Source organism: Haemaphysalis longicornis, unplaced genomic scaffold (genome assembly GCF_048455015.1).
Source record: "Haemaphysalis longicornis isolate Haplotype H1 unplaced genomic scaffold, Haemaphysalis longicornis Haplotype H1 scaffold_1, whole genome shotgun sequence".
NCBI lineage: Eukaryota > Metazoa > Arthropoda > Arachnida > Ixodida > Ixodidae > Haemaphysalis > Haemaphysalis longicornis.
In genome coordinates, this window is record NW_027526203.1 from 226,282,409 (window position 1) to 226,305,595 (window position 23,187).

Sequence of the window (23,187 nt, forward strand, 5' to 3'; positions counted from 1 at the left end):
CTTAACATATATGTGTTACTATAAATTTAACGAAGACGTGACTCGTTTTGCTCAGTAAACCTCCATACTGGTTAGATGCCTGGTCACATCACTTTACGTTGTCAAGGCATGAAAGTTTGCCGACATGCACTATAGACTGCAAAAACTGTAGGTTGAGTTCCAAATAACCCAGTGTGTATATACGCGTGTGCTGATTCTATACCAGATATCTAACCAGTATGGAGGTTTATTGAGCAAAACAAGTCACGTCTTCGTTAAATTTATAGTAACACATATATGTTTGTTAAGAACTGGAGGGACATTTCGAAACTTTTTGCACAGCCATATCTTCCCCATATTAGGATATGCGTTATAGGAAAACACCCCTAATAATAAAGCAAAACGCGCGTTACAAAAAAAAAAAAAAAAAAAAAAAAGCAGCGACGTCGGGGCGCGCTCGCGCTCCCCTCGCGCGGTGCGCACGACTCCTTCAAGCCCGATGGTTGGCTTTCCCACGCTGCTTTGGATGCTCGGCGGTCAAGATGGCGGACCTATGCGCAACTCTGCTCCCGTAGGGAGCATATACAGGAACTCTAGGCCAGGGTGAAGAACAAGAGTGGTTAAAAAATAAATAAGGTGGCTGGTGTATAGGACCAGGGGTAAAGCTATGGGTGGTATGAGATGAGTTGTAAAAAGTGAACTTCTGATAGGAACTTAAACGTGCGCTGAACAGAAAACATGGCATCGTCTCCTAAGAAGTATGACGGGTGTGGTGGAATATGTCGTGTGTGTAGTTGTGGGAAGTGTTTGCGTCGTGTAATGTCGAGTGCCTTACATTGTATGAGGATGTGGATCACGGATAGGGCCTCTCCGCACCTGCTGCACAGAGGTCTTGGAGATCCAGTGAGCAGGTGCGAGTGCGTTGCATGTGTATGGCCTATCCGTAATCTAGCCAAGGCGACTTCTATGTATCTGTTGCGTGTATCGGAGGTGTACGGTCCCAAGTGTGGTTTTATTACATGTAACTTGTTGTCTGTTCACTCCAATGTGTTTGCCATGTTTTGCGAAGTTGTTGTTTGATGTGTGGTTTCACGTCGGTGTAGGGTAATGTGGTGATGTCTACTGCATTCGAGAGTGTAGCAGCAGCGGCCATTCGATCCGCGGCTTCGTTCCCGGCTATACCACAGTGGCCAGGGACCCAGCAAAGGACGAGTTCAAATTTGTGGACATACACCGACATAATACCTTTGATGATAAGATTTACAACGTGATTTTTTGAAGACTTTGTTGATGACAATGCCCGCACAACACTGAGGGAATCTGTATAGATAATGGATTGTGGGGTGTGGCTTTGGAGTATATGATTAACAACAAGAAATACGCCATAAGCCTCTGCCGTAAAGATACTTGTATTACTGTTAAGAGTTCTAGTGACACTAAGGCCGGGCCCACGGGCCGCGCAGGACACAGTTCTAGAGGCGTCCGTATAAAATTCAGAACACTGATACTTCTGCTGCAAATACAAGAAGTGCTGCAGGATTGCACATGTGGGAGCTCGGTTTTTATCTATATGTGTGAAAGATGTGTCGCATGATACAGGGCGGAGATGCCATGGTGCTATAAAATCTGTTAGAGAACTTTGGATTGTATCTAAAAAGGAGACAGAAAGCTCTGACACTTCCTCTCTAACTCTGTAAGAGAAGGGCGCAGAGAACGATGGTCGATTTAAAAGGAGTTCAGTCATGGATGTATCATGAAAAACTGATTTAAAAGGATGGTGTGGCATGGATGAAATTTTAAAGGCATAAAGGAGATCTGTGTATGCTCGCTGACGTTGTAGGTTCCATTTGTTGCACTCCACATAGAGGCTTTCGACCGGGCTAGTGCGGAAGGCGCCACACGCCAGGCGGAGCCCGAGATGGAGCACTGGGTCCAGCATTTTGAGGGATGTTTTACTTGTTGACCCATAAACAACGCTACCATAGTCCAATCGTGAACCTATCAAGCTGGTAAAAACACGTAAAAGTAGTTGTTTGTCAGCGCCAAAAGAAATGTGCGAGAGAACCTTCAGGATAGTCATTGTCTTTAAGCATTTATGTTTTAGTTGTTTTATGTGTGGGATAAATGTGAGCTTTTCTTCGAAGATTATGCCTAAAAACTTGTGTTCCTTTTTGACAGGAATCGAGACACCATTGAGTTGAATGTCTGGATCTGGCCGGATGCCACGCCTCTTGGAAAACAAAACACAAGTGCACTTCCGGGGATTAAATTTAAAACCATTGCTATCTGCCCAGCCAGCTAGCTTGTTAATACCAAGCTGGACCTGGCGCTCACAGACAGACAAGTTACAGGATTTAAAGGAGAGTTTCACGTCGTCTACATAGATTGAACAGGAAATCGACGGTGGCAGCGCCTTCCTAAGGGAATTCATTTTCACAATAAAAAGGGTGCAACTTAAAACTCCACCTTGTGGCACTCCATTTTCCTGCACATGAACCCTAGAGAGTGCAGTTCCAACTCGCACACGAAAGGTTCTTTGAGACAAGTAACTGGCAAGTGTGTTCATCATGTTACCCGACATGCCGAAGGACTTCAGGTCGCTTAGGATGCCATACCGCCACGAGGTATCGTACGCTTTTTCCAGATCAAAGAATACCGTCATACAATATTGTTTGTGGAGGAAAGCATCCTTTGTATAGGACTCGAGCGCGACGAGTTGGTCGTTGGTGCACCGCCCTGCCCTGAAGCCTGCCTGGCAGCTCTCGAGAAGACCACTGTACTCAAGAAAGTACACGAGCCTCCTGTTTATCATCTTCTCGAGGAGCTTGCACAGGCAGCTTGTAAGGGCGATGGGCCGATAGCTAGCGGGAGAGGAAGGGTCCTTCCCTTCCTTCAGAAAAGCCACTACTATGGCCTCCCTCCAAGAGCGAGGAATGTGCCCCGAAAGACATATGTTATTGAATAGATGTAGAAGTGTTTCAAGGGTGTCTGAGTGTAGATGTTGTATCATAGTGTATGTGATTTTGTCTGCACCTGGAGCTGAAGGCTTACCTGTTGTCAGGGCTGCCTTCAGCTCCTGAATTGAAAAAGGAGAATTGTAAGAAGTGTGCGACTTGTTGTAATCTTGCAGGGACTTCTTTTCCGCAGATGTTTTGTGTTTCATGAAAGTGTTTGTGTAGTGTGCCGAACTGGACACGTGTTCGAAGTGTTGTGCAAGTGTGTTAGCCTGGTCTTCCAGTGTGTCCCCTGTTGTACTAACCAGGGGCAGGCTGTGTGTCTGTTGTCCTTTTAGTTTTCGTATTCGTGTCCAGACTTTGTGTGTGTCAGCGTATGAGTTGATGGAAGTGAGGAAGGTGGTGCCAACTCTCTCGTTTTGCCTCACGGCGCACACGTTTTCCTAACGCCTTGGCCGTTTGAACAAAATAAGGTTACCCGACGTGGGGTACCGACAGAGGATACCCCACGCCTTGTTCTGGGCCTCTCGCGCCCGCCTACAGTCCTCATTCCACCACGGCCTCCTCTGGTTGCGCGGGGTACCAGAGGCGTGGGGAATGGACTTTTTGGCGGCGTCGAGGATGTGCGCCGTGAACAGTTGGGTAGCTTTTTCAACGTGTAGGTGTCCTATGGATGTGTGGTGTAGTTTGGATGTCTCAGTAAATGTATTCCAGTTAGCTCTTGCTTCGTTGAACCTGTTGTGGGAAGATGGACTGCATGGGCCTTTACCTATATATGTTAGTGAGGTGGGGAAGTGGTCACTGCCATATGGGTCAGTGCCCACACCCCACTCAAGACATGGAAAGAGAATTGCCGAACCAATAGCCAAGTCAAGATTTGAGTATGTATTGTGTCCTATGTTATGGTATGTAGGCTGTTTCTTGTTGAAAAGGCATGCTCCAGAGGATGTAAAAAACTTCTCTATCAGGCGACCTCGGGCATCCGTGCGAGAAGAGCCCCAAAGAGAATTGTGTGCATTGAAGTCGCCTGTTAGGATGTATGGTTCAGGAAGCTGGTCGACCAGCGCCTCAAAGTCAGAGCTCAGAAGTGCAAGATCAGGAGAGATGTAGATGGAGCATACCGTTATCAACCTATTAAATAATATTGTGCGGACGGCTACAGCCTCAAGGACGGTGTTCAAGGTGACAGGGTGGCATGCTAAGAATTTGCGGGCAATTATGGCCACACCGCCAGGAGAGTGTGTGCAGCCATCCCTGTCTTTCCTGTATACTAGGTAACTATTCAAGAAATTTGTGTGTTTGGAATTAAGATGTGTTTCCTGGACACACATTAAAACTTGGCTGGTTGGCATGCAGAATCTCATGTACGTCGTCAAGATTATTCAGAAGGCCTCTGCAGTTCCATTGAACCATGTTTTCTCTTCCCATTATGATGTGTTAGAGCTACTGGAGTGTGATTATTTATGTAGGGTCTTTCGGGGCTTGCACTCTTGGGAGGGGCTTTTTTGCCTTCTCTACTGACCTGGACGTCGCAGCCCGTTCCTTCCGTTGCGATGAAAGCCGGAAGGGCTCGACGTCCATGTCGTCATCTGAAGGCAAGGGGGTGCCCAGCGGACTGGGCCCCCTTGACGTGGTACCCTTTCGGGTGTTCTTTGCCTGCGCTTCCAGTGCCGAAGGCGTGGGGAGCAGCACAGGTGGCACAGGCAGTGAGGCGGGGGAGGGGGTCGCTGCGACTGCCTCCGTCTCCATCTCCGTGCCCTTGCGTGTGCTTTGGGCCGGTGGAGAGGAAGCAGTGGATGCAGCGGCATCCCCAACAGACGTTGTTGCCACCACAGCCGCTGCTGGGTGAGCGAGCGGTGCGGAGGTGGGTTGGGCTGCCATAGGCAACCCAAGGGGGGCGGGGGCGGGAAGTCCGACTCGCGAAACCAAACGCCGCTCCGCCCCCCGGCGAGCTGCGTCGGCGTACCTGCCCAGAGGGAAGGAGGCGAATTTCTTTCGCACCTCTGGGAAGGTGATGTTTTCGGTTATCTTAAGGTTAATGATTTTTTTTTCAAGATGAAACTTTTCACAAGCGCGAGAGTATGCTGCGTGTGGACCCTGGCAATTCGGACAGGTGAAGTTGGTTGCAGTGCAGTTGTCGGAGAGATGATCGTGCTGGGCGCATTTGGCACATGTTGTTCTGCCTCGGCAGGAATTGGTACCATGCCCGAACCTCTGGCACTTGAAACAGCGCCGCAGGTTCGGGATGTACGGCCGGACAGAACAACGGATGAAACCTGCGTTGACATGCTCGGGCAGTGTGCAGCGGTCGAAAGTCAGGATCAGATGTTTGGTGGCTATTTCTTTGTTGTCTCTCCTGATGACGATGCGCCTTACCACTGTCACGCCTTGGTCTTTTAGGCCTTCGGGCAGATCAGTCTGTCTCGGTTAGGAGATCTGCCTCAGAGATCACACCTTGACAACTGTTGAGGCTGCGGTGGGGTGTGACCCTGATCTCCAGATCTGCCATGCGGGTTTGTTTCAGGAGGATTGTGGATTGCTGCTGAGTTTTAACTTCAACTAGCACTTCACCAGTTCTGAGCTTTTTGGCGTCATATGTTTTGCCGATGATACCTTCAAGGTATTTAGAAACAAGAAATACAGATTGAGAGGAAACCGGCTTCGATTTGTCCACAGATTCAATGATCAAAAAACGAGGGTAGTTATCTGGCTTTGGGAGCGAGATAGAAGGCAAAGAAGGAAAAGATACTTCGGTGCGGCCCCTTTCAGGGGGCTGATCACGGTTGGGGGGGTTTTTTGAAGATACCACATGGCATAGTATAAAAGCAGGGAGACGGGGGTACTTTCTCCTTTGACCTTACCCTGGTAGTCAAAGAGGTCCCGGAGCTCCCTGCCTGGTAGACAGGCATGGAGCCCATCGGACGGAGCTTGACCAAGGCTCCGACGGTCACCGTTCGTGGTTTCTAACCCTCCACCTATAAACACATCGCCACGGTTGGATCCAGCTTATGTTTGGGTGCTCGGGGTCCGCGGTATCGCCAGTACCGTCACCAAGATTGCTCAAGGTGCCCCGTGCGGGGACTTTTCTTTTAATTGCCGCTGAATACTGCCTTCGTGCACCCGACATCGTGATAGACTTGCGGTGAACGTGCCGATCCTTCGCGTGGTCAAAACAATCAAAATGGCACTGTCTGAGAGAAGCAGCAGCCAACTAACGCCACCGCAAGACGGCCCACCATCCGCTAAAACCGAAACCGAAAGTGCAAATTTTCGTCTGAAAACTTTGGGATCCTCATATAATACGAGGCACAAATTTGGAAAAAAAAAACCTCGTATTATACGCGGGTTTTTACGGTAAGCCGAAGACGGGTGCATTTTCGGGAGATTTTTGTTTCGGTCGTACAATCGTACAAAACCATGAAAATTCAGGAGTCTCCCGGAAAATTCGGGAAACCTGGCAGGTACAGTTAAACCTCAATGTAACGAACTTCAATGTAACGATACCCTCGATGTAAAAAACCACGGAATTTTTTGTAACTTCAAGTGTATGCACACCATGTATTTTCACCCCCTGTGTAACGAAGTCCCGTTTGCCGGAATTTCAATGTAACGAAGTTTCATGGAAAACTACACACGAAATTTAAGTTGTAGAAGTAGATTTTGGGAGAAGCAAGCGCCAAAATGGGGTCCCAATAAGACGCGAACGGTGACACGGGTTGCCCAATGCCGCGGATGCAGCCAGCCACGGAGTCTTTGAGTAAGCCCCTTGCGTGCAAACTGCGTGGCGTGCATACACGGCTGGCGCATTGTTTCTGTCGGAGCTCAATCGTCTACGGCTTAATCGGCATCAGCGTGAACCGAACGCAGCGTTTTCTCCCTGCAAAAACGCAAAACGCGCCCCGCAAGCCACAGGCGCGCTGACGCAGCCGCGGAGACCACTTGCGCGATGCGGGTAGCTCCAGCGACCGCTTCTAACCGCTCGCTGAAATGAAACTCGAGGGGCAAATGAGAGGGGCATGCGAGAAAAAAAGCGAATAACCTGAGCGAAATTTTCATTGTAAAACGTGACACGCGCCGCTTACGAAACCGCCTATCAAATATCCTCCGCGGTGGTAAGCCTAATCGCCTCTGGAGTTGCCACCGCCGCCGCTTTGCACTTCGAGTTCGCTCAAGCTTGTTGGGTTTCATCGTCCCAGCAAGCATTTGTGAATCTTTATGAACTTTGCATGTGCGTTTTTTTGATTTGATTAATTGTGGGGTTTAACGCGCCGACGCAACGCAGGCGATGAGGCGCGCCGTAGTGGAGGGCTCCGGATTAATTTTGACCACCTGGGGATCTTTATCGTGCGCCGAAATCTCGTACACACGGGCGTTTTTGCTTTTCGCCTCCATCAGAAATGCGTTTTTTTTTTTTTTTCAGACCGGCATCCGCGATTGCGTGCCGGCGGCGGGAAGTGACTCACGCTGCGCGCGGCAGTGGGAGGAGCCTGACCAGTTTCACCATGGTTTCGCCAATGGGGAGGCGTGCACCCTATGGCGGGAGCTTCGAAGCGCTCGGGGATGCCGGCTGGCTAGACCAGCCGGTCGTGGGCTAGACGATAAGGCTTACCGCCGCGGAGGATATTTGGTGGGCGCTCTCGTACGCAGCACGTATGATGTTTTACAGTGAAAATTTCGCCCACGTTATCCGCTTTTTTTCTCACATGCCCCTCTCGTTTGCCCCTCGAGTTGCGTTTCAGCGAGCGGTTAGAATCGGTCGCTGTAGCTACCCGCGATCCGCGGCTGCGTCAGCGCGCCTATGGCTTGCAGGGCGCGTTTTTGCGGGAAGAAAACGCTCCATGCGGATCACGCTGATGCCCGCATAGACGATTAAGCACCGATAGAAACAGAAACAGTGCGCCGGCCGTGTATGTGCGCCACGTTTTCTTTTTCAGGAAATGCTTCACGGGATGACACTTCATTATAACCGCGAATTTCAATGTAGCGAAATTTCAATGTAACGAAGTAAATTACCGTATTTGCACGAATATAACGCGACCACGAATATAATGCGAGGGTAGATTTTGATGGCATAAATAAGAAAAAAAAAATATTATTACTATTATAACGCGAACTCTTGAGAACACAAGAAAGTGAAAAGAGACCGAAAGTCGACGTACGTTTTTCGTTTTTATTCTACTCGTCGTCGCTGCTGATCTCCTTGTCACTGTCCGTGAAGATCGCGTCGTCGTTCGTGCCATCAATGTTGTTGGAGATGCAACACTTGAGGAAGGCGCGCGACACAATTGAGCGCGGCATAGCCTACCATGCGTTCGCGATCCACTGGGCGACTTGTGAGATCGACGCCCGCTTGACGCGTCTCGTCGGTGTGAGCGCCTTGTTATTCTCGGCCAGCCACTCCTCGTACTTTCTTCGCACGCGATCCTTGAAGGGTTTGTTAATGCAAACATCGAGGGGCTGCAGTTGTGAAGTCATGCCTCCGGGAATCACCACGAGGTCGGTCTTGGCCTCCCTGATGGCGTTCTTGACTTCGTCAGTCAAGTGTCCCCTGAAGGCATCCAGCACGAGCATGGACGTCTTCGCTAACGCCGCACCCGGGCGGTTGTCCCACACGACGCGAAGCCACTCGCGCATCATCGCACTGTCCATCCAACCCTTCTTGTTGCACCTGATATGCATGCGGGGAGGGAAAATTTCATTCTTCGGGACTGTCTTCCTTTTGAAGATGAGGAAGGGCGGCAGCTTGTGTCCATCAGCCGTGCACGCCAGCATCGCCGTCACTCGAGTCTTCTCGTTTCCCGTTGTACGGAGGCGCACCTCCTTCGTGCCACGAACATCTACGGCGTAGTTGGAGGGCATATCCAAAAAGATTGGCGTTTCGTCCGCATTGCCGATCTGACCGATCAGGTACTTGCGGACTGTGCGTAAGCGAATCACATGACGTTGGAATGCTATCAGCTTTTGTTCATAGTTGGCTGGGAGCTTTTGGCATATTGAGGTTCTCCGATGAAGTGAAAAACCAGCGCGACGCATGAACTTCTGGACCCAAGAGCGACTAGCCTTGAAGGTGTCACGAGAGAGACCAGCCTCTCGCGCAAGCTCCCTCGCTTTCAACTGAATCGTTTCCGCATTCACAGGCAAGAATTGGCCGCGACGTTTCCGTACGAATTCTGCGAGTCCCTTTTCTAGATCAGGGTAACGACCACTCTTCGGTCCACGGAAGGCCTTCCGAGCAGGCGCGGCACGGAAGATCTGATGCGGTTTTTCCTCCATCCCCGGATCGTCGATTCGTTCACTCCGAGGTGTCGCGCCACACACAAGTTGCCGACATCTTCGGACAAAAGGATTGCCTTCTTCTTAAAGGATGCGTCGTACTGAGTCCTCTTCTCCATGTGAGGTCCGTGGGCGCGCGTAACACACGAAACGCGAACGACTCTCGAGACGAGAAGACGAGGAAAAACAGCACTTCAACAGACGCGGAACAAAGAAATTCGAGTTCCGTTTGGCGCGACGCTGACAATGTGCAGCACACGATACACCACCTCAACATGGCGGCAGCGGCGAGGGGCAACCGGGTGACCTTCGTTCTCGCCCCCTCCCTCATCCCGCTCGCACCTCGCGCTCCTCTTGCGCCGTGTTTTTGCGTTTTTTCGTGTGTCACAAGGGCGACGAGTTCTTTCCAGATTCGGTTTTCCTCCTTTTATTTGGCGCGATGTTCCCGTTCCTCGTTTCCTTCAACTGGGATGGCTTTCTCCCCTTTCTCCAGACTTGCGCGCCTCGTGGCTGAACTCGACTCTGAATATAACGCGAGGTGCGTTTTGGAGCACGTAATTTCGAAAAAAAAAAACTCGCGTTATATTCGTGAAAATACGGTACGAATTTTACCAACTTCGTTACATCGAGGTTTAACTGTATGAGTACTTAAGCATTAGTTTTGCTGAGGCGTGTGATGCCTCTGCTCAAACCATAGTTTTGAAACATTTAGCACTGAACTATTTTTTTCCCCCAGTAAATCTAAAATGAAATGCAGACAATTTTACAGGTGTGGGCTGTGTTTGCAGTCTTGTACTAACACATGCATCTGGCTGATCAATGAAGAAAAAGCTTACCGGGGCTTATAAAAATGACTGACACAAGATGTGTAAAGCAATGCGTTAAAACGAGTACGTAATAAAAGATAATTTCATATGACAACGAAGAAAAGGTTAAACCAAAAATGAGCAAAGCAGCAAACAAGAACCTACAAAAAGGGACTTAACTGATGTTCTCTAGCAATGCTGAGAACAGTTGTACGTTTACTGCGTGGTGCACCAACTCTTGGTGCCTCACATGTGCCACCACTGATACAGTAGTTGTTGACACAGTCCTCTTTTCACTTCATTAAAGCTTTTGCACAAATAGCTTTCCACTCAGCTTGAGCCTGGAGCAGTGAACTCTGCCTGTGTTGGAAAGGAAATGCCCAGCCGGCAAGTGAAAATTTAAGCGCTCGTTTACCGATTACTCCGAAATTCGCAGGGTTTAGTTATTTTTAGGGATGTGCAAATGCCGAATAGATGCTCTCGAATCAAATATTGAATCGAATTAGGAAAAAAAACTCGAATGTCGAATCGAATGTCGAACATTGCCGAATTTCCTTAAATATGCTTGAAGTTACTTGAATACACTCAACCATGTGGGAGCAATGACTGAGAGCCCACACCAGGGCGGTCACTGCACCATATACAACCATGGAATAAGAGGGCAAATATCCGGTAGTCATGCATGTTTATTTGTGCCGCTGCTCACAAGTTCTCATGGAGAAGGAGGAGCTGCTGCACGTGCTCTGGGGCCAGCCTCTCTCGCTGAGCTGCGACGATATTCCCAGCTGTAGAGAACAGCTTCTCGCTGGGAACTTAGCGGCAGGAATGCCCAAGTATTCCATGGCCAGGGTGCCAACGCTGGGGTACTTCTTCCCACTTCGTTTGCCAATATGCCAGCGGATCGTCGTTCCTGCCGCAGGTTGGTTCGCGAAGGTACTGCCGCAACTCTTCGATCCCACTGGACGCATGAAGCTGCTTCTGTCCAGACATGGCCAATTTTTCAATCTGGTCCCATATACCAGTGGTGTGCTCGGTTGTTGACAGCACAGGTGCTGAGGGACCTGGGCAATCGCAAGGTGCTGGTGATGCTGGTGCTGACCTCTCCAGCTCACTCTGAGCAAACTCCATAAGTACCAGCTATTGGGCAGCTTCTCTGCAAAAAAATGTTCTTAAATCTTGGGTTGCAATCTGTGGCCATGACATACTCCTTTTGCTCGCTGTAGCCAACAAATCTTGTCATGGCTTTAAGCATTTTTTTTGCGAACCGTGATGTGACGTCATCTGTCGCTATGCAGTCTTTGAGTACCATTTCGGTTCCATACAGAAACGGGATAACTGCAGACAAAGTGGCACACTTTTGCCCGCTGAGGTCCTTGGTTGCCGACGCCACTGGTGCAAGGGCCTTCACGAGCCCCTCTACAGTCCTCCACTCCTGTGGTGTCAGGCTGGCAATCGTGGTGTCTGATGTCGCGAGCTCCAGACAGACAGCTGCTTTGAGCTGCAGGAGGCGGGACAGCATATCATGCTCGCTGTTCCACCTCGTCTCTACATCTTGAATAAGCTTGAGTGTGGGTAGTTCCAGCTGGCGCTGACAATCCTGGAGACTTGCTGTGGCTTTGGCGCTGTGCTTGTAATGACCCACTAATGCCCGGCATTTCTCCAGGAGTGATTTACTTGGAATCCTTAACAGCCACTCGCAGTGTGTGGCCCAGACACTGCAGGGGCGTACACAGGAGGGATCTAAGGGCAGCATGGTAATTCTGTGCGTTGTCACTTACCGTATTTATTCGAATATAGGTCGACCTTTTTTTTCCGAACATGTGCTTAAAAATTGAGGGTCGACCTATAATCGTGACCGAAGAACCTCGACCTATAGTCGTGATCAAAAATGGCGAGCGCACCGAGCGATCTGTTTCTCCGTCGCGCCCGGCGCTCCTCAATTTGAGGCGGCAGCGCGGAGCATCTAGAACAAAGACAGGCAAGAAAATAAAGGAAAAAATAACAAAACAATCAGCGTAAGAAAACCACCCACAGTCACTGCCGGCTATCGTGCATTACCTGCGGCCGAACCGCACCAGCGAGCTTACGTACTGGCTAGAGAGCCAGATTGGCTTGGCTTGGTGACTTCGAAGCTGGGGTAGCGGCTAGCGCGAGGTGGAGGTAAGGTGACTTTCACCACCTAGCGTAGCCACCTCGTGAACGGAATGCCGTTGCCTGCTTCGCTCGCTGTCTCTACTATCTCTCGTTCTCCATTTCATGCGCTTTCTTTGTGTTTGCTTCGTTGTGATTTCCGCACACAACGTTTTTCTCGTGCGCATTTCGCGATGTCACGTCGGACTTTAAGCGCCGGGTGATCCTGTTTGCTGAGAACTTGAACAACTGCGCCGCTAAGTCGTTATCGTTAATGAAAAGCTGATCAGGGGATGGCGGAAACAGCGGGACGAACTTTTTGCTTGTAGGGGACTGCGTCGTGCGTTTCGTGGTGGGAGGCACGATGCTCTCGAGAAAAAACTCCGGCTTCACGTGGAAGAGGAGCGTGCGAAAGGACACAGAGTGTTCTGCGAAGATATTCAGACCAAAGCTCAACAGTTAGCGCTGCGAGGCGGGATTGGCCGTTCAGCCTTCAAAGCCAGTCGGGGGCGGGGGTGGGTAATGAACTGCGGCGCATGCGGCGCAAGTTCCGACGACGACGCAGTGTGTGGCTCCGACCAGTGAGGTGACCGCGTTGTAAATAAATGGGAGTTTTAAAAAGTTTCCTCAAGTTTTTTTCTTAAAAGTATGGGTCGACCTATAATCGAATATATTATTTTTTTTTTCGGCGACTTCAATTTTTAGGGGGTCGACCTATATTCGTGCTCGACCTATTTTCGAATAAATACGGTATATTGGCAGCTGGTCCAGTGGCAGCTCCCATTCTGCCATCATTTCCTGCAGGAGGGCCAAGATGTTGCAGGCAGTGTTGCTCAGAGCAAATGCTTGCAACTCAAAGTTGGAAGTCAAATAATGGAGGTGAGGCTAGTGTAGCTCTCATTTGAGCTCGACGTCCACATGTCACTAGTGCACGAGAGGGATTGTATCCTGTCTTGAATGTCCGAATGAATGATCCCTTTGATGGACCTCACAGTATCCCTCCACAGCTCGGGAACAACTGTTCTCAAAAAGGTTGTCGGGCAGGGTATTTTGTACAGGGGCTCCATTTCGTGCATAAGCTCTTTGAAACCTCGACTTTCTACGAAGTCGCACGGCTGCAGGTCAAGCACCAGCATGCAGGCAATTTTAGCCGTTATTTCTGCCCTCCGGCACAACGGCAGCCCCTTAGGCTGCTCAAATTTGCTTTTGATGGTGAACTGTGTTGCACTCGCAAAACGTTTTTGTTTCCCACTTTCCGCCAAAAACAAACTGTGCAAACCATGGTGCTTACTCTTCAAGTGGTTTGCAAGTGGGGTCGTTGTGCTTGAAGGCATCCGAAGCTTGGCATTGCAGCTGGTGCAAGTGGCTTCTTGTGGGTTCACCTTTACGAAGTGCTTCCAGATGGCACTTTTCGTTTTTTTCTGCCATGTCGCAACTCTAAAAATCTATGCAAGATTTCAGGAAACGGACAAGGGCAGCGCCGACGCCTGGCTGATCGCGGCGCTTGAAAGTCCGATGGCGTACGGTATACAGTCTCGCAGGTCGCGCACGCACAGTATATCACACCGTACACATTCCGTACCACGCACACGGTGTATGCATAAAAACCAATCCCTTATTCCACTGCTGCTTGCTGCTGCTCCTTAACGTCCCAGCGAATGGAGGCCTAGCACACGACTAACGTACACGGAGTGCAGTGGATCGCGGCACTTGCAAGCCCGACGGCGTATCCAGTCTCGCGGTCTCACTGTCACATACGCACAGTGTACGCCTACATACGTTTGTGGTGCGTATCACGCACACGATGCAGGAAATCTTCTAAAAGCAACCTCTGCACGCTCACAGTGAGGACTGTGAACACAGCGGCTAAAGAGTGCCCAACCAATGAACTCGAGCGGCCATACTGAGAGAGAAAAAAAAAAAGCCTTCCTGTGCACTTGACAGATGGCGGCACATGCATACAATATCATCATCATCAAGTATTTGAATTTACCGAATATCTGATATTCAATTCACAAATCGAATTATTCGATACCTTGCTATTCGATTCGTATCCGAGTATTTGCACACCCCTAGTTCTTTTGTGATCAATTGCTTCTCCCAAAAAGTCATTCTCAATTCTTTCATGCGGACTTTGTCCGTACTTGGCTTGCTGGCACAGCTGTCGTACCTTGCAGAAAAGCATACGCAAGGCTACATGCGGTGCAGTGAGATTTGAGGATGGAACAATGGTTGCAGCAAAGCAACTTTTCTTCCTTGTTCTTTCACTACTATTATTGCCTGTCACTTTTGAAACACACATGCTTTGAACTATGGAAGTTGACTTGAATAGAAAAGTCTAGTTGCAAACCACTCGGACCTCAGAATATTTGCACATCACTTCTGTTTTGAATAGATAAGAACCAGTCATCTTCTAGCGATGGTGTTACACTATTAGCAATAGTAATTCTGTTTCACCCAGCCCTGTCTGTTCTTTTAGTCTTGGAACTGTCTACGCTGGGAGGATAAGACAAGGCATGCAAATGTTTCTCACCTGTGGCACATTGTGTGGGAAAGCATTGTTCTTGACATAGCTGTCAATTAAAGCATGCTAAGAGGGCAAGTCATGTAGTCTCTTTTATTGCCTGCTCAAACCAGCTTTGAGCAGCTCCAAGCTGCTCCGTATTTTATTTGCAGGAGCAGCCCTACATTGGCCCCGCCCACCACTTCCGGAGCTGCTGAATCGTACTTCATTTGCACCAGGAAGCAGCTCAGAGCTGCCCCAAACTGCTCTCGCAGCTGAGGAGGAGCAGCTAGCAGACGACAGAAAGGCGAGCTGATGATGCATGCAAAAGGACCCTCGGGGTCTCGTTGGCGTTTTCGCATGTTTTGGCGTCAGTTGATCGTCTGCTCAAAGAGAGAATGGCGGGATTGTCTGCTGTTCCTTCACAGTTCGCAATTACAATTGACGTTAAGACGCCGGTGTGTCCACGGTCTTTGACGAAGGTGGAGCACCAGTGTTTAACGAAGGGCACCAGGTTTTCGCGTCTACCGGTACGTATATTCAAATGGCAACATTTGAACAATATGTCATTAAAGGTGTGTATGACCGCTCGCTGAAGCAAATGCGATAGAATTTTGCATCAGTTTGCATCCTGTATTGCAAATTTCTCCTCGAGGTACGCCACTGTTTCGTCGCAGTCATCATAGGAGTCGAGTATACCCAAAGTTGGAGGTAAAGCACCGGCTGTGTGAGGTAAACAGCTCATTTCGGCCTGCCAGTGCATACCTCAGAAAATGTGCTCAGCCGCAAACGGAATATGCATGAAAACAGCACCACGCGCACACGCCGAAACAGCGCGTTTGGTTGCGTCAACAACAGTTTGCGACGCAACTGGGAAATTTTGTGGTTACTTTAACAGACGTTTTCAAAAACTATTCACTGTAATAATTTGTCACCGAACAATAAATATCAGGGTTCTAACTTCGCATTGTTGAGCGCCTGCCTGCGCGAGATTCCGACACGAGCAGATGACAAATCGTCACCGCAGTGCACCTGCCGCGGCGGATTGCTGGCAGTTCAGAGCAGCTTTGAGCTGCTTCTTCACGTGACCCACTACGCAACTTCCGGTTCAAGAGTTGCTTCGTCGCTGCTCAAAGCAGCTTTGAACTGCTTTGGGGCAGGCAAAAAAAAAAAAGAAACCTAAAGGTAGAGCTCGTAAACTGGCAACCCGAAAGCGGGAGAACCGGGCACAATAAAAAAAGTTAACTCCATCCCTACATCATGTTCATCTCTATATGTCTCTGTAACTGGTGGAGTCACTTAAAGATGCCAAAAATGACAGTGCGGTACCATGATAGTGTTTCTACTACCGTGGAACCATGGTAGTGGTAAAGCAATGCACACTCCTTTTCCTTTGAATGTCCTGCATCTACCATTGTGCAAATCACACCGAATTCCAGCCTACAACTCAAAGCTGGGCTTCTCCACACAATGTGCAGACATCCCAAGCTGAGACTAAGAAGTTCCGCTTCCGATTGCCTGTTCTTGCATGAAGGTTGCCTTTGAATTCGACAATTGTGCAGTCTGTCCTAGATGCTAAATCCTGAGCCAATGCATGTGGTCATTGAATGGCTGCATGGAAGATTTATTCGGGTGAGCCTTGAGGGTGACTAGGCTCACTGGGGAGAGCCGGGTCTTTGTACCGCACAAGGCATTCCCACTAAACAGCTGATACTGCAACATAGCCGTTGGTTAAGCAACAAGGGTCTGTTTTTTGAGAAGGCATGTGCACCAGGTGGTGGAAATTAGGGTAATAAAGAAAGAGAACAGGCATTGGAAGCACCGCAACAGAAAAGCCCAACCACAGTCCTGGGCAATACCTTTGGAGGGGTAGTGGTGTGTTTATCACCCCTATAAAAGTACATCCAGCTTGTACATTTCTGTCTAGCCAAAGTGCACCGGTGAGTTATTGTTAGCTTCATATATGTATAAGCATCTCTGAAAGTTCATTCAGTTGCCAGTTTTTCGCTGAGACAGAACGGCAACTAGAAAAAAGTGCCTGTTTCCACTTTAGAGCCTCCAGGCAATGCTCAGAACAGGATTCCCTGTCGGCATTGCACACTGTAAAGAGGGCTGAAACCTCACTCCGCATAAACCATTGTGATTGTCCCAGCTAGATGTGTTGAAATTTTTTAGGGAGATCTCTCATGGGAATACATCTTGCTGTGCATTTGGTATCTAGTTGTACCAAACCTACCGCTAAGTAGTACTGCCCATTACAGCTATTAAACTAACTTGAGAACTTAGTACGACTGACTAATTACTAGTTATGTTCAACCACCACTAATGCATATGTGCCCAGTGGCGTGTGTGCCAGTACCAAGTAAGTGCATCACATTCCCCCCCCCCCGCAGAATCCATATGATCTTTGAAAAACCCCATCCTTGGGTTAGACTCAGGCCACCTTCAATAGACATGGCCGCAGGGTATTCATCTAGGCATTTTAGAATTTGCACGATACCCACACTTCGGAGAAACGTCCCCATGCAAGCAAGCTTGAATGGCCGCTCAGGACACTCACGTAAAGCTCCCACTCCCTCGTCCCTTGCCTGGGCGGAACCAGGTTGGTGTAGTCCGGCACGACGGCTTCATCGTCGGTTAAAGACAATTCATCCTGTGCACAGTGAAAAGGACGAGCATGAGAAATTCATTTTTGGGTACTGAGAAATGAACGACTGAGCTGCGGTCTAAAAATCCGGCCGCACATACATGAGCCCAGATTGGCCGTGCTTATAAAAGGATGAAAAAGTGCGAGTATCCAGTCGGCTTACATTTACACATTAACATTTACAAATTGCGCCGAGTGCATTTTCAAGGACTGTGGAAAACTGAGTTTGAGCAAGCATGAACAAAACTTTCGTTCATCCACAAATAAGAAAATTACAGGGGCTGTGAAGACAAAATACAAGTTCCGGCCATCGCGATAACAATTGTAGCAGTTTCATCACTGACTTCAAAGAAATAATGGGGATATTAAGGAAAAATGATGAACCAGTAACAACTTTACAGCCACTTTCTGGCAATTTTTCTAAGACATCGGAAAATCTTGTTTGTGCGATTGGCGGCCACCTGCCTACGCCACCACCAAGACACGTGGCTGGGCGATTGTTGTGGGATCCCCTAGTTTCATTTGATCGTGTTACTAGAATGCTAATGTGTGGTCAATATGCGGATAACTGTTTCATTGCCGGACCATTATACATCAGTTCTCGTGTTTTCTCAGTTAAAAGATGTCTTCCGTGGCTTGAATCAAGCTGCTGAGCAAGTTACCAAAAGCAAGTTCTTCCAAATGGAGCAAAGTGACATCTTGTCTTCATTGCCCCTTTAAAGTGCTGGCGTTGCTGCCTTTAATCAGTTTGCAATAATTTGTGGTGGCAGAAATTGTCGGGCATAATATAGTCAGACCTTGTCACAAAGAGTGGCATAAAAAATACGGTATGTGCCTGATAGCATGGGAATTGCGCACTGGGAAAGTCTTAATGGATTGACTTTATTACTGCTGCAAATGCGTCATTCTACCTTGCCAGCAGACCTTTACTAATGTGTTGCAAGTGGCACATTACTTGTTTACAATTACTTTTTCAGCGAGGTGATCACTCAGTCTCTATCTGTAAAAAAGAATTAGTAACGTGTTTTGATCGCTTTTAGACCAACTGACGGCACTTAGTTACCTTTGGGCAGAAGTATGTGCAACACAAGCTAAGCAACCTTATGTGCTATCCGAGATTTGTACAGTATGGCACTGGACATGTGAAATCTTCATACCTCTTACAGCTGAGGCAATGTCAGCCTCAAACACTCGGGGGCAGAGCCTTGTAGTCCAATCTCTGTTTGGCAAACCCATGCGAACCCATGCTCAGCAACCTTTTCTGAGCGAACCCATGCTCAGCTCATCACATTGCAAAGGGCATCAATCCCCTGACAGCATGTGGTTGTTTCTCTGGGGCCATCGCAGGCAAGGATAGAGTGTTGCGTATTCTTAGCGAACTGAATCGGCAGCATTTTTAGCCAATTAGGAGTTCAAAGTGTCACTCGGAAGAGTTCAAAGGAGCGATGAAATAGTACCTGCAGAGGCTGGGGAGGTGCGGATGATCTGGGAGTGGCATTACGAGCAGAGCAGGACGCTCTCTGCTTTGCTGGCTTGCTTCGTGCCTTTCTGCGCACCGATGCTTTCTGGTCGAGGATTGTCGTGGAGGGGGATACACCCTGTAGAGGGAGAGAAATTTTGCATCAAGAGGAGGCAGGAGGGAGGCCCCCATTGCTTCTGTCTCTGTTATCTGAAATTTGTACATTTGCAGGAAGGGAGGGGAAAAAGGTTGCCAGGTTCAAAGTACGTGTGTAGACGAAAGATAAGTTGATGGCATCAAACCACTAGCCCTATAAATTGGGGGGAAAAAAAAGCAGCAGGATGTCAATGGGAGAATGCCAAGCATATCCCACTCTAACAGTTGTTGAATGAAGAGTGTCTCGTAGTATTCTGATTGTGGACTGGGGCTGATACAGTGGACTTCTCTTCCAGTGACCACAGTCTAGTGCGAGGGCGCTATTACGGCTTACAAGAGACTCCAGACAGAAGCTTGTGCTGGCGGCTCAGTATAGTTTCAGCAGCCATGTTTAGTGTCAAAGGTTTTTCCATTGTTTGCTCTAGCCAGTGCATCTGTGTAGGCTGCACATGCGTTGAATTTTAACAATTCCTGGATTGAGAACTCTAGCAGCACAACAGAGGGGACCCAGTCTTTAAACATATTCGGTGTTCAAGTGAAGATTCCTATGCCTCAGTTGTCGCACTGCAGGATGGCGTTCTTGCAAAGGCACATCAAGTGCCTTAAAAAAAAAAAAAAAAAAAGAAAGGCTTCTCGTGGTTGGAATCAAATTCGGGTCCCTTGCGTTATGAAGCCAACATCCATCCAACTGCACTGTCCCCAAACATTTGAAGAACTTTGGATTTTGGACTTTGACTTTGACTCATGTTGCATGGGAGGAAGCTTCGCGTTGTAACCATCTTTCTCTGAAGGAAGGGGCTTTGATTTTTTAATTAAAAGCAGGGTTGGGAACCACCGGGTGATAAAAGCCGACGTTGCACCACAGAAAAGAGCACCCGCCCTCGCACTACGCCAGAAGAATTACGGTCAAAGACAGGTCTGGCATGGCCTCACCTCCTCTCCCTCTTCCTCCTCCCCCCACGGGTGCTCACGCAGCCCCTTTGTGAGTCGGTCGCACATTGGGGGCAGAGGAATCTTCTGGGCGGCACACTCCGCCTGGATGAACCGTTCCAGGTACACAAGGTAGCTGAACGCCTCCCTGAATTTTGCAGTCTGCGAGAAGACAGCACCGCAGAGGCAGAGCGAAGGGAAGAGTCAGATCCGGAGCAAAAACCCAAGCAGTAAGCACAACGGCTTGACTGCCGCCGAAAACTTGCAAAGTAAATTTTCATTTATTTATGTAACTACTCCCAAAGCTCGAGGGCATTAAAGAGGCGAGTGGGTACATGTATTACACACATTAAAAAATACAGCTACATGAAAATTGCAATCTGGTAATGTCACCTGATACAAAATATGAACTAAGGTTAGTTATGAATAAAATTAGTGACAACCACCTTAAGTAAAACAGCATCAGGCATGTCAACAATGCCGTGAGGAACAATATTCCAACATGCTGACGTATTTGCATCAAATTAGTCCTGAAAACACTTGGTACGAGCAGATGGAATCCCATATAGCTTGACTGATAAGTGCAAGTGGAAATGCAAGCTGGCGGGGGGGGGGGGGGGGGGGGGGGGCACTGATCTGTTCCCAAGTAGCGTGTTCTGGTAGCAAACTTTGTGACATTGACCCAAATGGTTTGGCACATGCCAAGAAAAGAAAGTGTCCCTCAATTTTTCCCCTTTTTTCTCCACATCCAGTGCAGTATGCAAGAAAGCGGTCTTATCGCTAGTTGCTGTGGTTAGATAAGAGGTCGACCTTAATTCATTCTGACGAATGAACACCGAAGTACAGAAGTCAGAGTGATGCAGAGATTTTTGCTATGCATTACCCATGAACATCGTCACTTACCTTTTAGAATAGCTTGAACACGAGACAATATAATCTCCACTCAACACGCATGCATTTTATTGTTTTCCTTGGAAAAGCAATTGGGTCCAATCCTGTACAGGGTGTAAACTAGCAGTGCACACTTTTGTGACTAGCAACAACTGCATCCTTCTGTGTTCACTTACTGCGCTGTATGCTGGCGGGGTTCATTTCCTTGTTGTCTTTTTTGTGTTGTAACATGCTACTTTGTGCCCGCCTGGCCACGCTTCTTTTGTAGTGGCCTTTTAAAGATTTTTAAGTGTCCAAAATATCACCCATGTGTCGGCGGGACTCTTAGGCTATGTAAACCGATAAATTAAAGCGACGCTTATCCTCCACTCCACCAACGTGAGACTAACTGAACTTGGTAAAATATTTGGACGAATTTCAAAGGTATTTGCTGACCACTGGGGATCAACCAGAAAGAAGTGTGCTTTTAGGAGACTACTTTGTGGTCACTGTGCCCGGAGCTTTTGTGAATGCTTCAAAGACGTCGCTTCCTCCGTGCCACAACTGGCGTGCTGGCTCTCTTTTAAAGCCCCAAGTTGACTCAATTGATATGAGCTCACTGCTGGGATCGGAACCAGGGAAATGCTATGTTTTGTGGATGCAGCTAATCTTTCGTGATCCGAGGAGGAACTTTGGAAGCGAATGGGGTGTTGCCAACACATGGGCATAGCTGAGGTCATGTCAAGCATCGAAATGGTGGATTGACGGTTGCACAATAAACTGACTGGTCATTCCCAAAAATACAGTTTCTGGGATCTTTATTACTTGAGCTGCCCCCTGGTTGCAGGAGCGTGCAGGAAGAAACACCTTTGTTTTCAGCAACTGCTGAAGGAAAAATAATCAACACATATGCTGCCACCAAGCTCGGGTTAATAAATAAGCTATCTGTGGAATATGCGTCACCTCAGTAAGTGAATTCATAATTTACATCGGAATGAAGGGTATTGATGCCCTTTCATTAGGCCTTTCAAGACTTGGACTACACATTGTCATTACTACGATTACTACTGCTGTTGTGAAACCTTCATTTTACCTGCCTGCTATGATAGCTAACTATACCTTACTGCCACCATGACTTTTTACATAATTTCCACTACTAAATATCGATCTCTCCAGCAAAAAAAACCAACTGGGAACTCGCAGACGATTTTAACGAAATCATATTAACGCATTACCTTTGTGCGTTCAATATTCTATCCATTAAAAATGTGTTATATATTGAAACGCTTCAGTTCGTAAAAAGTATACTTTCTCACTTGATTGACCAAGCATGCATGTGCGAAATAAATGCAAAACGATGTTTATTACCTTAGTCTTGGCCTTTCCCTTGCGGTGCGGGGTAAGGCGTATGAAGGTTTTCATTTTGTTGCTCACGCTCCAGTAGCGTGCTCTGTAACGAAAAAGTAGTAATTACTTATGTTGCGCCTAACAACTTGCATAAATATCAGTATACGTTTGCCTAGCGTAATGAGGGAGACAAATGCACCGAACATCACAGTTAGTCGTAAAGTTGCCGTGAAGAATCCGAGATCGTCTTCGCGCCAATATGAACGTGTACGTACTTTTCCCGCGACGAGTGCATAAGTCGTCGCCAGTAATCGATCTTTTCGTGGCTACTTGTTGTATCGGGGCTCACGCAGGAACGTGCGGGCGGCTGCGAGATGAAAGAGGCAACGAGATAGGAAACGCTGAAAAACCCCTTGTGAAACCGCGCCAAAAGAAAATATCAGACAGCAGCAGCAAAAAGCAGCAGGCATCACTGGCTACTCAAGTTCTTTGCTGCGTGCGAATAATCAAATTTTCCTGCATCGTTCTCTAGCTAGGCGCAAATTCTCGCAGGTCAAATTTGGTAAATGAATGCGGTCTTACCCTGCTACGACGGCTCTCCATGGTGGCGGCTGGCGTCTGCTGCGGACGCTCCCGCTCGTTTTTACCGCTTCCCGCGCGAACTGCGCGAGCGGAGCAAAAAGAAGGAAAGAAATCCTTGGGTCGCGTGATCAAAACGTGACGTCACTGGACTTGTTTTTGGCGCCTAGGGACCGAAGCGGCTAAAAGGAGAAAAGAAATCCTTGGGTCACGTGATCAAAACGTGACGTCACTTGATTTGTTTTTGAGCGCCTAGGGACAACGCCGAAGTGGGCGTTCGGGCATGGAGGAAGAAAAAGTTTGGAGACGGCGCCGCCGGAGAAACGTGAAGCCTATACATAGGGTCTATTCGTTTCACCTGCACCGCGTGAACCAGTTCAGGCGGTGCCGCACTTCGCCGTCCGTTCCAGCGGTGCAGCTCGCGGCACCTGAACCGCGCCGTTCGATTCACCGGTGGTGCCGACGGGTGCAGGACGGGTTCATGGCTCCTGCCGAGGTGCCTCCTGCCGAGGAGGTGCAGAAGCAGACGAAAAATGTGCAGGTCTGGGCATCCG

The 23,187-nt window shown here is 48.5% G+C and overlaps 1 protein-coding gene across 1 annotated transcript in view; it reads right to left on the bottom strand.

Annotated features, from left to right (window-relative positions):
* Positions 1-22,716, bottom strand: part of LOC144168503 (uncharacterized) — a 29,031-nt gene extending 6,315 nt beyond the window's left edge. Inside the window, exons 1-6 of the mRNA XM_077697475.1 lie at positions 22,637-22,716; positions 22,330-22,421; positions 22,076-22,157; positions 19,841-19,999; positions 18,750-18,890; positions 17,206-17,298 (exon numbers count right to left, since the gene is read on the bottom strand). Coding sequence (XP_077553601.1) covers positions 17,206-17,298; positions 18,750-18,890; positions 19,841-19,999; positions 22,076-22,157; positions 22,330-22,421; positions 22,637-22,657 — 588 coding nt within the window. The 5' untranslated portion in view covers positions 22,658-22,716. The remainder of the gene's footprint in view (positions 1-17,205; positions 17,299-18,749; positions 18,891-19,840; positions 20,000-22,075; positions 22,158-22,329; positions 22,422-22,636) is intronic.
* Between the last annotated feature and the right edge of the window lie 471 nt (positions 22,717-23,187).